The sequence below is a fragment of the Babylonia areolata genome, chromosome 17, assembly GCF_041734735.1.
Source record: "Babylonia areolata isolate BAREFJ2019XMU chromosome 17, ASM4173473v1, whole genome shotgun sequence".
NCBI lineage: Eukaryota > Metazoa > Mollusca > Gastropoda > Neogastropoda > Buccinidae > Babylonia > Babylonia areolata.
In genome coordinates this window covers 19,756,271-19,773,290 of record NC_134892.1, presented here as the reverse complement: position 1 = coordinate 19,773,290, position 17,020 = coordinate 19,756,271, and the positions used below count along the sequence as shown (strand labels likewise).

General features: G+C 44.4%; 1 protein-coding gene across 8 annotated transcripts in view; it reads left to right on the top strand.

Moving 5' to 3' along the window:
- The window catches only part of LOC143291730 (uncharacterized), a 12,611-nt gene extending 4,293 nt beyond the window's left edge, over nt 1-8,318 (top strand). For 2 of the 8 annotated variants that reach the window (XM_076601786.1, XM_076601784.1), the window contains exons 2-7: nt 26-66; nt 933-980; nt 1,887-2,071; nt 4,046-4,369; nt 6,107-6,261; nt 6,802-8,318. In XM_076601786.1, coding sequence (XP_076457901.1) covers nt 60-66; nt 933-980; nt 1,887-2,071; nt 4,046-4,369; nt 6,107-6,261; nt 6,802-6,979 — 897 coding nt within the window. In that variant the 5' untranslated portion in view covers nt 26-59 and the 3' untranslated portion in view covers nt 6,980-8,318. Of the gene's footprint in view, nt 1-25; nt 67-932; nt 981-1,883; nt 2,072-4,045; nt 4,370-6,106; nt 6,262-6,801 lie in introns of all 8 variants that reach the window. The other 6 variants (XM_076601783.1, XM_076601782.1, XM_076601790.1 and 3 more) reach the window with 3 other exon arrangements.
- Nucleotides 8,319-17,020: the final 8,702 nt, after the last annotated feature.

Genomic DNA, 17,020 nt, shown 5'->3' with positions numbered 1-17,020 from the left:
AACATGGGAGTGGATGTGTTTTCAGAAAGTTTGGGAGCCGGATACGGAAGAGAAGAACAATGCATGGTGAGTATGTTTACTTCGTATTGTGGGTGGATGGTGTGTGTGCGTGCTCGCATGAATGCGTGTGTACGTGCAAGTGCAAGTGCTTGCAAGTGCGTGCGTTCGTGCGCGCGCGCGTGTGTGTGTGTGAGCACACGCGCCTTTGTGTCTCCGTGCTGTGTGTTTGTGTGCGTTTGCGCGCTCTCGTGCTTGCGTGCGTGCTTACATGCGTGTGTTCGTAGCTTTCTTGTCCATGGACTGTGATGGTCATTTTGTATCTTTTATCATGAATACGATGTGTTGTATTTCTATACTGAAATAAATTGATGCGTGTCTATTGCCGTACGCCTATAAGATAAGACTTTCTGTCCCTTTTCTTTAAGTACTGAGTGCTGACTGTGTTAAGCATGATTATTTATCTCATGTCAATGGTAGGACATTCCCCCGCTCACCCCACCACCTCCCCCCCAAAAAACCCCCAAACTTTATCTATATTTGTGCAATTGTAGATAACGTGTTTTTCTTTGAGTTTGTGAATATAGAGCATTGGCATGTGAAAAAACGTGATTGTGGTCAGGAGGGCTTTGCCGATGGTTTCAGGAGATGGAGAGAAAAATTAATCATATCACTGAGAAAAAATATGTCTCCACGAGACAAGTGAAGGAATCTGGCATGAGACCAGGATGTTGCTTTGTAGAAGAATGAATTTAGTAGCACTTCTTGTCTTCGTCGACCTCGAGTTCATTTTCTAGCATCCAGATTTATGTCAATGATACTTTGCCGTGGCTGTATTGAAGGTGAAATTAAAGACAGATGGGAAGACAGAGCTGTGTGTCAGTTGAATAATATTTGATTTGATTTTGTAATGGTCTGAAAGTGGTTCTGTGCAGGGAATAGATATAACAGGAGCGAGTACAGACCCCTGTGGGACGCCACAGGTAAGGGCAATATTGCTGTTGGCAACGACTGAGCTGCATCATTAGTAACAAATATGAAGATAACCAAAACAGCGCCACACCTGGCATCCATTGCCTGCATTGGAGCCTCTTGAAAAGTACACCTACGGTGGTTAGTGGCATCAAAAGCGGCTGAAAAGTCCAAAAACTTTAAACCAAAAACATTACCGGTTTCCGAGCCAAGAAGTATGTCATGTGTATCTTTGAGAAGGAACATTCATTAGTTCTGTGGTTTGAACGGTCAGCATATTGAGAAAAACTTATCAGTTCAGAATACAGAATATTTCCAGTAAGAGAAATTCGTTTGGTTTTATACATTAGATGAACGCTGAGCGAGAATCACGGTCTTTCAATAAGAATACATGAAAAAAGACATGAAATACTTAAATGCTATGTTGACGTCACTGAATTTTTGCACGATATGAATTCATTCATTCATTCATTCTTTCTTTCTTTCTTTCGTGCATTCTTTCTTTCTTCTTTTTATTGATGTTGTTGTTGTTTGGTTACTACAATAACAATGATAATGATAACAGTAATAATAGTGATTATAATGATGAGAAGAAGAAGAAGATAGTATTACTACTATTACAACCACTACTACTACTATTACCAATGACAAGAAGAAGATGATGATGATGGTGATGAAGATGAAGAAGATGATGATGATGATGCTGATGATGATGATGGAGAAGAAGAAGAAGAAGATGGTGATGATGATGATGATCATCATCATCATAATTAAAAACAACACTGAAGACAATCGTCATCATCACCACCACCACCACCATCATCACCATCATCATTGCACGTGACAAAAGTCTCTCTCTCTCTCTGTCTCTCTCTGTCTGTCTCTCTGTCTGTCTCTCTCTGCCTTCTCTTCAGAAGACTATGGGACAGGGCAGAACCGAAACGAGTTCAGCATCGTGGTGGTGGGCAAGACGGGCAACGGCAAGAGCAGCCTGTGCAATGCCCTGATTGGTCAGAAAGTATTCGCTGTGGGTCGGGGGTTGTCCAGCACCACAGTCACTGCCCAATGCGAAACGGTCGTCAAGGGAAATATGAGGCTGAAGGTACATGTCTGTATGAATATCTATCTATCTATATGTATGTATTTGTATACATGTTCTTATTCTTCGTTCATGGGCTGCAACTCCCACGCTCACTCGTATGTACACGAGTTGGCTTTTACGTGTATGACCGTTTTATCCCACCATGTAGGCAGCCTTACTCCGTTTTCGGGGGTGTGCATGCTGGGTATGTTCATGTTTCAAAAACCCACTGAACGCTGACATGGATTACAGGATGTTTAACGTGCGTATTGATCTACTGCTCGCGTATACGCCTGAATGGGGTTCAGGCACAAGCAGGTCTGCATATATATTGAACTGGGAGATCGGAAAAATCTCCACCCTTTACCCACCAGGCGCCGTTATCAAAATTCGAACCCGGGACCCTCAGATTGAAAGTCCAACGCTTTAACCACTCATGCCGTGATCAGAAGGTCCCCATACCGACTAACTGTTGCTTACCGTGAATTGTTATTTCGTTATGTGGTCCTGATAGGGAACTCGGTGGAGAATCCACCGCTCTAACCATTTGACCACCAAGCCACTGACGTAAAATAGATGGATAGCTCATTGGCCAGGAAAGCTGAAGCCAACTGGACGCCATACTGAGACTCGTGTCCGGATGTCGTTCCGTTTAGAAGTCGTCTGCTAACTGGTGGTAGTTTCCGAACTGTTACCGTGTATTTTTGAAGAAACTGTGTTATGCTTGCCCCCACAACCTGCCAAATGTTGTGTCTCGATTGATATCTGCCTATGATTTATTTACCAAAGTTATTACAGGAAAACGGTGCAGATATACACTGGCTGGCACAAACTGCCTGTGGAGGCACACACAGGAATGTCAGCTTAACTAACGCCGCGATCAAGTAGAAGCTTGCTGTGAAGCAGTCGTCGGAGTCAGCTGAGCGTTCGGTTACATGTGTGAAGTCGCCGCTTCGCACTGTACTGACACGAGTAGCAAAATGGCTGATTGAACACTTTCGCTAGATTCAGTTACCAAAGGGGCTCAAAGAGGGCATGCGCTATCCACCTGATTTTAAACAGTGCAACCAAACCCGTCAGCTGGTAGAATCCCATTCGGGGAAACAGGTGTAACTGACCGCACACTGTTCTTCCCACTGTTATAGAAATAGGTGGATAGCGCATGCCTTCTTTAGCCCCTTTGCAAACTGAAGCCAGCAGAAGTGTTCAATCAGCCATTTTGCTGCTCGTGTCAGTATAGCACGAAGCGGTAACAACATATATGTAGCCGAGTGCTCAGCTGGCTTCACGGCAAGCTTTCACTTCCTCGCGGCGTTAGTTTAGCTGACATTTCTGTATGTGCCTCCACAGCAAATTTGCGCTGCATGTCACTGCACTGTTTTCCTGTGTAAACTTTGGTAAATAAACCATTGGCAGATATCAACCAAGACACAACATTTGGCATGTCGTGGGGGCAAGCATAACACGATTTCATCGAAGATACACGGTTACAGTTCAGAAACAACCACCAGTTAGCAGAAGACTTCTCAACGGACTGACGGCCGGATACGAGGAACAATATGGCGTGCCGTTGGCTTGAACTTTCCTGGCCAATGAGCTAGTCATCTATTTTTAGAACAGTGCCTTTTTCTCCATACACGCCACGCCACGTCTGCTATGCTCATGTCTGACAACAGCATAACCCGAAGCGCTAGCCAGGGCTTTAGTGCAGCATATCTATCTATCTATCTATCTATCTATCTATGGGTCCTTTTCTTCAGTGCGCCAAATGCTCATTCTATCGTCTCATCCGAAGGACCCAACGCTGAGTTTGATGATCTTCCAGTCAAACTTGAGAGAGAATGCGCGAGAGCGGGATTCGAACCCAGACCCCCAGGGACTCTATGTATCGACAGATAAGCCGCCTTAACCATTCAGCTACCTTTGCTCCTTGAGGAGCGGAAACTGAAACTATTCTCTTCCCACCTCCTCCCCCTCCGTAACCCTCCCCTGCAGGTGGTGGACACCCCAGACATCACAAACCTCACCCTGGACAGCCAGCAGATGCGGGCGGAAGTGGACAGGTGGCGACAGCTGACCCAGTCGACACCCTCGGCCGTCCTTCTGACCGTTCGCTGCGACATCCGCTACACGGCGGAAGAGCACGCCATCTACCGTGAGATCATGGCGTTGTGGCCCCAGCTGAAGGAGCGACTGGTAGTGGCCTTCACCTTCGGAGACCGTCAGGACCAGCCCTTGGAGGAGGAGCTGAGAGCGGTGTGTCCGGAGCTGAAGAGTGTGCTGAGGGATGCTGGCCAGGCGTATCTGCTCTACGACAATGTGAGTGATGGGTACCATTGATTCTTTCTTGTTGTGAGGGATGGGTACCATTTATTCTTTCTGTGAGGGATGGGTACCATTGATTCTTTCTGTGAGGGATGTGTCCCATTGATTCTTTCTGTGAGGGATGTGTACCATGATTCTTTCTGTGAGGGATGTGTACCATGGATTCTTTCTGTGAGGGATGTGTACCATGATTCTTTCTGTGAGGGATGTGTACCATGATTCTTTCTTGTTGTGAGGGATGTGTCCCATTGATTCTTTCTGTGAGGGATGTGTACCATGATTCTTTCTTGTTGTGAGGGATGTGTCCCATTTATTCTTTCTGTGAGGGATGTGTACCATGATTCTTTCTGTGAGGGATGTGTACCATGATTCTTTCTGTGAGGGATGTGTACCATTGATTCTTTCTTGTTGTGAGGGATGTGTCCCATTTATTCTTTCTGTGAGGGATGTGTACCATGATTCTTTCTTGTTGTGTGGGATGGTTACCATTTATTGTGAGGGATGTGTCCCATTTATTCTTTCTGTGAGGGATGTGTACCATGATTCTTTCTGTGAGGGATGTGTACCATGATTCTTTCTTGTTGTGAGGGATGTGTCCCATTTATTCTTTCTGTGAGGGATGTGTACCATGATTCTTTCTGTGAGGGATGTGTACCATGATTCTTTCTGTGAGGGATGTGTACCATTGATTCTTTCTTGTTGTGAGGGATGTGTCCCATTTATTCTTTCTGTGAGGGATGTGTCCCATTGATTCTTTCTTGTTGTGAGGGATGGTTACCATTTATTCTTTCTTGTTGTGAGGGATGGGTACCATTTATTCTTTCTGTGAGGGATGTGTCCCATTTATTCTTTCTGTGAGGGATGTGTCCCATTGATTCTTTCTTGTTGTGTGGGATGGTTACCATTGATTCCTTGTTGTGACCCAAGAAAATGAGGTAATTTTTTACCTTTACTGCCCATTTGTAAGAAATATAATGTGCATAAAACCGAAATACTACACCCATCTTTCATTGTTTATATTAAGTCTCTTTGTGTCGTCTAGTAATGTAAATGACGTTCATAATTTGTCCATGTTTTTTTTTTCTGTTGGGCATTCAAACTTTAGAGAAACTGCTACTTCGTAAAATGAATTAAATTGTTGTTGTTGTTGTTGTTGTTTGTTTGTTTGTTTGTTTGTTTGCTTTGTTTTTAAATCGATATGTATTTGTATTTACATTTCTTTTTATCACAACAGATTTCTCTGTGTGAAATTCGGGCTGCTCTCCACAGGGAGAGCGCGTCGCTATACTACAGCGCCACCCATTTAAAAAAAAAATTCCTGCGTGCAGTTTTATTTGTTTTTCCCATGGAAATGGATTTTACTACAGAATTTGGCCAGGAACAACCCTTTTGTTGCCGTGGGTTCTTTTACGTGCGCTAAGTGCATGCTGCACACGGGACCTCGGTTTATCATCTCATCCGAATGACAAGCGTCCAAACCACCACTCAAGGTCTAGTGGAGGGGGAGAAAATATCGGCGGCTGAGCCGTGATTCGAACCATCGCGCTCAGATTCTCTCGCTTTCTAGGCGGACGCGTTACCTCTAGGCCATCACTCCACTACTCCAATATTCATGATTGTTTGCTTATCTCATTTCATGTGTTGTATTATGTTCATGTGAACCCCTTCACTGAGAGCTGAGGCCTGATGTTGGTGTATAAACCATTCCAACTTCCAAAATTCTGTCCTCAGAAGAACGAGCAGAGTCGAAACCAGGTATTCTTTGACGTGGTCAGCGCCGCAGAGCGTCGGAAGGGAGGCCGGGGGGCCGCTGGGGCGCACGACGCTGAGAGGGGGAGAGCATCTGCCGGAGGCTCCAGTCCCGTGGGAACGGGCGGGTCGGGACGGTGCGTTGTTTATTTTATTTTATTTTATTTTATTTTATTTTATTTTTAACATCTGTTGTTTTCTTATTCCATTTTCATAAGTCAACATCTTACAACAACAACTTAACGGACTCTTGACACAGATATTCGAACCCAGACCCTAACGGACTCTCTGTATTGGCAGATGAGCGTCTTACAGATTGCTTTATTACCTCAACAAGAGAAATTCTTGTGTGTTGTATGCTACACAAACAATATATCACAGTTATTCAATGTAAATACATAAAAGACATAAAATGCTGAAGTACTGAGTTGATGTGGACCTTTTGGACAGTGATCATAATCATATACATGTAATGATTGCATACTTTCAGTCATTCATCATGAACACACAAGGAAAATGAAAAGCGTAAATACAAAGTTAATGCTAATTAATCTCATACAGTCAGGATCACAAAGCAACAAAGCATAGTAAGAGAACAGATTAAAATGTCATACTATCATTAAAACAACCATGTACACGATTAAACCGTTCTGCCACCTGCCACCTTTTGATTTCAGGATCAGTCTGTCGCGCAAGGTACTGATGATTCTCGTGGTACTCCTCGTGATCGTCGCCATTCTCTTCGTGATCTTCCTCATCGTCAAACAAAATGCTGCCGCCATCGCGTTCGGCGTCATCGGAGTGGTGCTGTTTTGCATTCTTGCCTTCATTCTCTATGTCAAATACTCCAGATAACTGTTCCACAGGGTTCAGGAAAAGACAACAACAAGAGTTAAGGACCACTCGGGAATATATTATATGGTGGTAGGATGCTGAATTTTCTAGCCAACAGCGATGTATGCAGCCGGTGGGATGAATGCCATTCATAATAACCAGAGGTTCCTTTTACATTATTTTTCACAATGTGTACTTCGATTGCTTTGCAATGATATACTATAGCTCTTGTGTTGCTGTTGGCGTCCATCTGACTCGGAAGACAGTGGAACTATGCGTCTTGTTCAGAACTGATCATCTTGTGAGATGATTAAGTTATTCTTATCTTAATTATAATCAGTGTGAATTTTTTTTCTTCTAAATATTGCCTGTAATGCGTGGAATGAAAGTACGAAACAGTGTATGTGATATTTTTACATCTCTGTCTTCGTTATTAATCCTAATAACTGTTGTTGTTGTTTGTTTTTTTACAGCGATGGTGTCCATGTTGTTTTCTTGTCTACGTTGTGATAATGCACCTGACCAAATTTCTCAAATTGGAGATGATAAAGTTATTCTTATCTTATCTTATCTTCCATTGTCTCCAGCTCCCGAGACAGACGGACGCCAACATGAGAGCTGTGGTATATCACGTGCTTTTTCACGTGTACTTCGATTGTTTTGTATTTGTATTTGTATTTCTTTTTATCACAACAGATTTCTCTGTATGAAATTCAGGCTGCTCTCCCCAGGGAGAGTGTGTCGCTGCACTACAGCGCCACCCATTTTTTGTATTTTTTTCCTGCCTGCAGTTTTATTTCTTTTTCCTATCAAAGTGGATTTTTCTACAGAATTTTGCCAGGAACAACCCATTTGTTGCCGTGTGTTCTTTTACGTGCGCTAAATGCATGCTGCACACGGGACCTCGGTTTATCGTCTCATCCGAATGACTAGCGTCCAGACCACCACTCAAGGTCTAGTGGAGGGGGAGAAAATATCGGCGGCTGAGCCGTGATTCGAACCAGAGCGCTCAGATTCTCTCTCGCTTTCTAGGCGGACGCGTTGCCTATAGGTCATCGCTTCACATGCAGCAAAATACCACAGCACTCGTGTACAAACCACTGGATAGAGCTGAACGTCGATTCATCATACGCATATTTCAAAACGATTACGGTGCACACGTTCTTGTAATGGACGTAAAAACTACATTCAGTGAGAGGTCAGTGGTAGATGCAGCCTACATGATTTTCAACCCCGTCGGTGCCAGGGTAAATAAGTATAAAGTGGTGTTTCAAGTCCTAAAACAATATTCAAAACGAAAAAGCCTAAAACTGAAAAACAAACAACAACAACAACAACAACAACAAAATATAAAAAAAAGGGAGGGGGGTGGGGGGGGGGGGGGGGGGCTGTAAATATACCACCTCAGATAGGCTATGTGAATTCTCAACCTTCCAGAGTTATTTCCCCTCCTGCTGACGTCATCAGTGACGTCGCTATGCACGTATATGAAACATGGTGGGCCCTCGAAGGGTTCTCGAATCTGTAACATTTTGTGAAGGCATGCCAATGTCTTTTTCAAGTGGTCCTAAACTGTTTTTGAAGTCTGTATAATAAACCCTGTGAGGTATTTCATACCGCTGTTGTGTGGCTTTCATTTTTATCGGGGTCACCGTTTTTTGGTTTTGCTGTTGTTGTTGTTGTTGTTGGAGGAGGGGGGGGGAACTGAAGGGGGGAGGGGGGCGTGTCTGATGATGTATGTGTTTTTAGTGTCTATTTCAGTTTCTGTTTCAGTTTCAAGTTCAGTGTCAAAGCATGCAGACTGATTCATGTACACCAGACCACATCTGCTTAAAACAAAAAGATAAATAAATAAATAAATAAATAAATAAAAAATAAAATAAATTAACGCAGAAAACGAAACAGATGGCTGACCTACCAGCAGTTGAGGCTTTTTTTTCAGAAATGAGCAACTGCTCGGAACCCCTCTATATTTTAGAAATGACTTGATCCTTAGAATAGAATATGCAAATGATGATCAGAAAAAAAGACTGCTTGTTTGGTATTTGTGGTCATTCGTTTTTCAAAATTCATTTATTTCTCTTTATTTAACCTGAACATCCATGAAGATCATATTGAATCGTGTATAGATTATTCGATGTTGTCGCATACGTTGGCATGTGCATGTTGATTTTGTATGTGTATGTATGAGTGTATGGATGAGTGTCAATCGGTGTGTGTGTGTGTGTGTGTGTGTGTGTGTGTGTGCGCGCGCGCGCGCGCGCGTGTGTGTGTCTTTGTGTGTGTGTGTGTGAGTGTTCTTGGTGGAAAGGAGGCAGACAACCACAACATTGATTACCATGCTCATTTAAAATGTGAACACTACGACTTACAAGATATTGATGGGTTGTATGATTCGCTGTACGTATAAATGCTCAATAGGCGTAAATGGCAAATAATAATACATGCATATATATATTTTAAGAAAATTATATATATATATATATATATATATATATATATATATATATTTTTTTTTTTTTTTTTTTTTTTTTTTTTTTTTTTTACGCACACACCAGACCAATTTAAAAGCTTGACATATCATCACAATTTAATCATACTCCAAACATTAAGTGCACCTTAAACATGTCCATTTATCAGACACTTGACAGACATTTCATCAATGAAACTTTATTATGCTTCCTGAATAAAGACAAGAAATAAAATAGAAAGATGACGATGAATATTCTAACGCTGGTGCATATCGCTATTATCAGTAATACTCTGTACATTCAAGAGTATATCAGTTAAAAGTATATGTTCTGTATATCTTAGTGAAGCTTGTTTATTCATTGATTTTACATTCTGTCTGTCATGTGTGTGATCTTACAGCATTCTTGTTGTTGTTGTTGTTGTTTCTTCTTCTTCTTCTTCTCCTTCTTCATCTTTTGTGATATTCTGCGCATTGACAGCAACAAATATATGTTACTGTTGCTGTTATGTGATGTACAAATTCTGCATAAATGAATTGCAACTGAAAATTGTACGTTCGGTGCAATGTATTTGTGTTTTGCTTTTGCTTTTGGTTTTAAATGAATAAAACATTACACTTTTAAAAGATCATCCGTCAGGTCAGTTACAGCCGTTCCATTTATGCTAAAGAAAAGCAAATATGTGTTGCTGGTTTTTTTTTGTTTGTTTGTTTTTTTAATTGTTTCTTTAAGTGGGTTGCTTCTCTCTGAATACTCTGGGTTCGATTGCTGTATATTTTTGCCTGATCAGTTGTGGGTTTTATTTTTACTTTTGTTTCATTATTTTTCTTTCTTTTTCTTTTTGTTTTCTTTGTGAAGCGTTTGACTTCTGAATTTTGGTAAATTGAAACCAGTGTGGCCCCAACTTCAAGTACACGAGCTATTTGGTGTTTGCTTTTAAACTGTGTAACTGATTTGGCGAAACAAACAGTAATGCCTAATCAGTGCAGCCTTGCCGATGTTATAATAATTTTGACAGCACGGCCTCGTCAAGTGGTCCCAAACCTAAAGGAACCCCCATAGAAGCACCTTGCTAACCTTCATCATCATTGATTATCGTTATAGAAATATAGAGGATAGAATGTTCCAAATTCTGGTGTGAGAAATTTTTTTTTAACATATTGTTGGCAATGTCAAGTGAGCATCTACCATGATCAGCGTCAGGGTTTGCTTTGTTGTTTTGTTGGGTTTCTTTATAAAAATATATATATATATATATATTTCTTTTCTGGCTGTTGATTATGAAATAAATTGGGAAAAAAATATTCGGATGTCCATAGTCTGTCCATCTCTCTCAGTCTTCATGTCTCTGTTTCTCGATAAATCTGTCTATCTAATATGTATGTATGTGTGTGTGTGTGTGTGTGTGTGTGTGTGTGTGTGTGTGTGTGTGTGTGTGTGTGTGTGTCTTCTTATCTTTGTCTGATTGGCTTTCTCTTTGTATCTATGTGACTGTCTGTATGTACCTTTCTATTTATCTGTATGTCTGTCTACACGCCTCTCATTTTTAATCTATTTTGTTTCTCATTAAGCAGTCCACAGACATACAGATACACACATGTACATACTCACATACACACACTAGTATATAATGAAACACGGTGGTGTCGTCACACACACACACACACAAACACACACACACACACACACACACACACACACACAGATAAACACACATGCAAACACATAGAAACACACAAACACACATACACGTATGCACACATACATATATCACCACCATCACACACACCACACCACACCACACCACACCTCAGCACAGCACAGCACAGCACAGCACAGCACACCACAGCATACCATACCACACCACACCACACCTCAACGCACACACACACTCACACACACACACACACACAGAGGCACACACAGACACAGACACACACACACGCACGCACACACACACACTCTCTCTCTCTCAGCTAACCATGACAGGAACAGTGCTGTGCTGTGCTGTCACAGTGTGGGTCTGACGTGTATCGGGTTCTACGTGCAGGACGGTTTTTCAGAAATGAACCAATCTGTGGAGACCCTCTCTTTGTCAGAAATAACAAAAGCCTCCCACTGATCCTTTCGCGCTAAAGTGAAGTTGGCTTTTGAAATACCCATCCACAACACACACACACACACACACACACACACGGACACGCACTCACGCGCGCGCGCACACACACACACACACACACACACACACACAGCCTACATTGTCCTGCGGTGTTGATTCTCTTTGGACGGTGTTTTGATGGCTTCTCAGTCAGAGCAGTTTTTGAGAAATGAGTCCTTGCTTGGAAAGCAACCCCCCCCCCCCACCACCACCACCACCCTTCCACCAGTTGTATGTTCTCCCAGATTTTATTTCACTCAGGTTTAAGTTGCCTCAGGTTTGCACTCTCCGAGGTCTATGTTCCCCCAAATTCACGTTTTCTGGGTCTATGTTCCCCCAGGTCTGTATTTCCGCAGCTCTATGTTCCCCCAGGGTCTATGTTCCCCAGGTCTGTATTTCCGCAGCTCTATGTTCCCCCAGGTCTATGTTTCCCCGGGTCTATATTTCCCCAGGTCTATGCATCCCCCCCCCACCGCTGCCCCCCCCCCTCGCCCCCCAAGTTTAAGTTGCCCCAGGCTTGCATTCACCGAGGTCTATGTTCCCCCAAATTCATGTTTTCTGGGTCTATGTTTCCCCAGGTCTATTTTCCCCCAGGTCTATGTTCCCCCATGTCTATATTTCCCCAGGTCTATATGTCCCCCAGGTCTATATTGCCTCAAGTCAATGTTCCCCCAAGTGTATGTTCCCCCAGGTCTGTATTGCCCCAGGTCTATATTTCCCCAGGTATATGTTCCCCAGGTCTATATTGCCTCAGGTCTATGTTCCCCCAGGTCCATATTGCCCCAGGTCTATATTTCCCCAGGTCTATATTTCCTCAGGTCTATATTTCCCCAGGTCTATGTTCCCCGAGGTCTATGTTTCCTCAGGTCTATATTCCCCCAGGTCCATATTGCCCCAGGTGTATATTCCCCAGGTCTATATTCCTGCAGGTCTATGTTCCCCCAGGTCTATATTACCCCAGATTTAGGACCACTGTTTACCATAATCCAAAAGTGTTCGGGTTACGTTATGTTGTCACATCTGTGTATAATTATGCTTTAGCAAGCGTCTGACCGCTGCTTGACTACCACTGCTGACCACTGTCAGCGATCAGCTTGAATCACTTTGTGCAGGCAATATTGGGACGTCTTGGCAGGACCTGGCCATTAGCTGACCACTATGGATCACTGTTTGTCATTACTGTCCATTACTTGCCACAGCTGGTCGCTACAGACTACTATGTGAAAAATAGTGACATTGCGTGGTTTTGTCAAATTTGAGTATCATAATGACGTCATGTTTGGGTTTGCAATTTTTAGACACAATCTGATCATCATTGCGTCCTGTTTGGGTTTGCTATTTTTAGACACAATCTGATCATCATTGCGTCCTGTTTGGGTTTGCTATTTTTTAGACACAATCTGACCACTGCTGATCACTGACCACCGCTAAATACTGACCACCACTGACCACTGCTGATCACCATTAACCACTGACAGCCAGTGACCACCATTCACTAGTACTAACCACCACTGACCACCACTAACCACAGCCCGCCACTGGTCACTACTGACCACTGACCACCACTGACCACTGCTGACCAGCACCCAAAAGTGTATGAATGATCAGACATAAGTAGACCTCGGCGGTCATAGGCCTGGGAGAACACAGACCTGGGGGAACATATATTGGGGGAACATAGACCTGGGGGAATATATATTGGGGGGACACAGACCTGGAGGAACATATATTGGGGGAACATAGACCTGGGGGAACATATATTGGGGAACATAGACCTGGAGGAACATATATTGGGGAACATAGACCTGGGGGAACATATATTGGGGGGACATAAACCTGGGGGAACATATATTGGGGAACATAGACCTGGGGGAACATATATTGGGGGGACATAGACCTGGGGGAACATATATTGGGGAACATAGACCTGGGGGAACATATATTGGGGAACATAGACCTGGGGGAACATATACTGGGGGGACATAGACCTGGGGGAACATATATTCGGGAACATAGACCTGGGGGAACATACACCTGGGGAAACATACACCTGGGGGAACACAGACCTGGGGCAACATATATTGGGGCATATATTGGGGGAACAGTTATATCCCTATTACCTCGGTGAATAGGGTTTTAAGACAGTCGGCGTTGGGGATGGTTCCCAAAGGCCAACTAGCCCCCAAAGTTGCAGCACTAAGAGCCAGTGCAATCTTGCCTCCTATTTTGAGAGTCCGGCGCAATAGCCGAGTGGTAAAAGCGCTGGACTTTTAATGTGAGGGTCCTGGGTTCGAATCTCGGTAATGGCGTCTGGTGGGTAAAGGGAGGTGATTTTTTTTTCCCGATCTCCCACCAGGCAACATAACTTGCAGGCCTGCTTAGTGTGTACCACGCAAGCAGAATATCAAATAATACGCACGTTAAACATCCTGTCATCCATGTCAGCGTTCAGTGGGTATTTGAAACAAGAACATACCCAGCACACTCACCCCTGAAAACTGAGTATGGATGCCCAAATGACGGGGTAGATAAAAAAAACAAAAAAAAACAAGCATACGCATAAAATGTTACACGTATGTGTTTGTGTGTATGTGTGCGAAACTGAAACCTGACTGAATGACACAGGAAATGAACGATGAGCGCCCAGTGGCAGCTGTCAATCGGCTGTCTACCCAGTGGCCGTACAGACTGTTGTGCAAATGATTCCGTTATTGTAAAGCGCTGAGTTTGGTCTCCGACCGAGAATAGGCGATGTATTAGTATCTGTATCATCATAATCATTATCTGTAGCCAGTGGGTAATGACGTCAGTTACACGTCTTCGCCGTTTTCATTGTCAAACCAAACTTGCACGTGTACTCGGATAGGTGGTGTGTCCATCGAGATCGATGATGACCATCGTTGTCATCCAGATGGGGGATGGGGGATGGGGGGAGGGTGGTGGTGGGGTGGGGGGAAGGATGCTCATGAATCTATCTGTGAGTGCGCAGATGGCTGAATAGTCCAATCTGCGCACGAAATGTTCGCTGACAGTTGGGGCAGACAAAGACAGGCATATCATTGTCAGGGAGCTTGTTTGCCCGTGACTTTCTGGCCTGCCTCTTCTCAACAGCTGCAGCAGTCCTGTTGGCCTCGCACAACCTGGCGCCTTTGTGCACAGCAGCGCGCCATTTGTCACGGTCCACTGCAGATTCCTCCCAGGAGTCAGGGTTGATATCAAACGCTTTCAGAGAGACTTTCAGAGTATCTCTGAAGCGCTTCTTCTGACCTCCGTGTGATCTCTTCCCTTGTTGCAGCTCGCCATAGAAGAGCCTTTTGGGCAGCCGATGGTCTGGCATGCGCGCCACGTGTCCAGCCCAGCGAAGCTGGGACTGCATCAGGATGGTGAAGATGCTGGGAAGGGTGGCTTTTGCGAGCACCTCTGTGTCTGGGGTCTTGTCTTGCCACTTGATGTTCAGTAGCTTCCTTAGGCATGTTGTGTGGAAGTGGTTCAGCTTCTTGGCATGTCGTTGGTACACTGTCCAAGTTTCGCAGGCGTACAGTAGTGTGGGGAGAACTACTGCTCTGTAGACCTTTAGCTTGGTCTCAAGACTAATGCCTCTTCTGTTCCAGACATTTGCATTGAGTCTACCAAAAGTTGCGCTTGCTCTTGCAATCCTGACGTTCACTTCATCATCGATGGTCGCATTTCGTGACAGTGTGCTGCCAAGGTATGTGAACCGCTCCACCGCACTGAGTCTCTGACCGTTGACTGTGATGTTGGGCTCAACGTAGGGTTTCCCTGGGGCTGGCTGATGGAGAACTTCAGTTTTCCTCGTGCTGATGGTAAGGCCGAAGTTCCTGCTGGCAGTGGCAAACTTGTCGACGCTGAGTTGCATGTCAGCTTCAGATCCAGCGTTGAGGGCACAATCATCAGCAAACAAAAAGTCTCTGATGATGTCTGTCATGACCTTCGTTTTTGCTTGAAGCCTTCTGAGGTTAAACAGCTTGCCATCTGTTCGGTACTTTAGGCCGATTCCAACATCGCCATCTCTGAAGGCATCAGTAAGCATTGCAGAGAACATGAGGCTGAACAGCGTTGGAGCCAGGACGCAGCCTTGCTTGACACCATTTGTGACAGCAAAAGGAGCAGATGTTTCACCATTGTCCTGGACTCGAGCCTGCATGCCTTCATGGAATTGGCTGACCAAGGAAATAAATTTCCGAGGGCATCCGTACTTGGCCATGATCTTCCACAGTCCCTCTCTACTCACGGTGTCGAAGGCCTTAGTGAGGTCGACATAGGTGGAGAACAGATCAGCATTTTGCTCCTGACATTTCTCTTGCAGCTGCCTTGCAGCAAACACCATGTCAGTGGTTCCGCGCTCTTTCCGGAATCCACATTGGCTCTCAGGCAAATGACCTTGGTCAAGGTGTGCTGTGAGGCGGTTAAGTAGGATCCTGGCAAGTATCTTGCCTGCGATGGAGAGCAAGGAAATGCCCCGATGGTTATCACAGGCTTGCCGGTTCCCCTTTCGCTTGTACAAGTGAATGATAGATGCATCTTTGAAATCCTGGGGGATCGTCTCTTCTTTCCACATGAGTGAGTACAGCTGATGAAGCTTCTCAGTCAGCACAGTGCCTCCATCCTTGTAGACCTCTGCTGGTATGGAGTCTGAGCCAGGTGCTTTGCCACTGGATAGCAGACGGATTGCTTTCTGGGTCTCAAGAAGTGTTGGCGGATCGTCCAGTGCTTCGTTGGTGGGGACTTGTGGGAGACGGTCTATGGCTTCATCATTTATGGAGGAAGGGCGATTTAAGACACTGTTGAAGTGCTCAGCCCATCGTTCGAGAATGTTCTCCTTCTCGGTGATCAAGGTATTCCCATTTGCACTGAGGAGGGGGGATGATCCTGAGGATGTGGGGCCGTAGACTTCTTTTAAGGCATCATAGAACCTCTTCATATCGTGCCTGTCAGCATATCCCTGGATCTCATCAGCTTTGTCACTCAGCCACTTATCCTGCATCTGGCGTAACTTTTGCTGAACAGTCCTGCGGATGGCATTGTATGCATCCTTTTTTGATGTGGACTTTGTGTTGCTCAGGTGGGCTTGATGCAGACGGCTTTTCTCATCCAGAAGCTGCTTGATTTCATCACAGTTTTCATCAAACCAGTCTTTGTACTTTCTGGTCATGGGTCCAAGGGTCTCTGAAGCTGTACTATAGATCAGCTCACGCAGGGTCCTCCAGTCAGACTCCACATTCTGGTTGTCCAGAGAGGCGGATTCCAGACGATCTTCCAGCAGCTCCACAAAGGACTGTTTGATGGTGATGCTTTTCAGCTTAGCGATGTTGAGCCGTTTTGGAGCCTTCTGGCCTTGGGGGCGTCTCTTGGGTTGGTACACACACACACACACACACACACACACACCAAAGAAAAACCCACTCAAAGCAA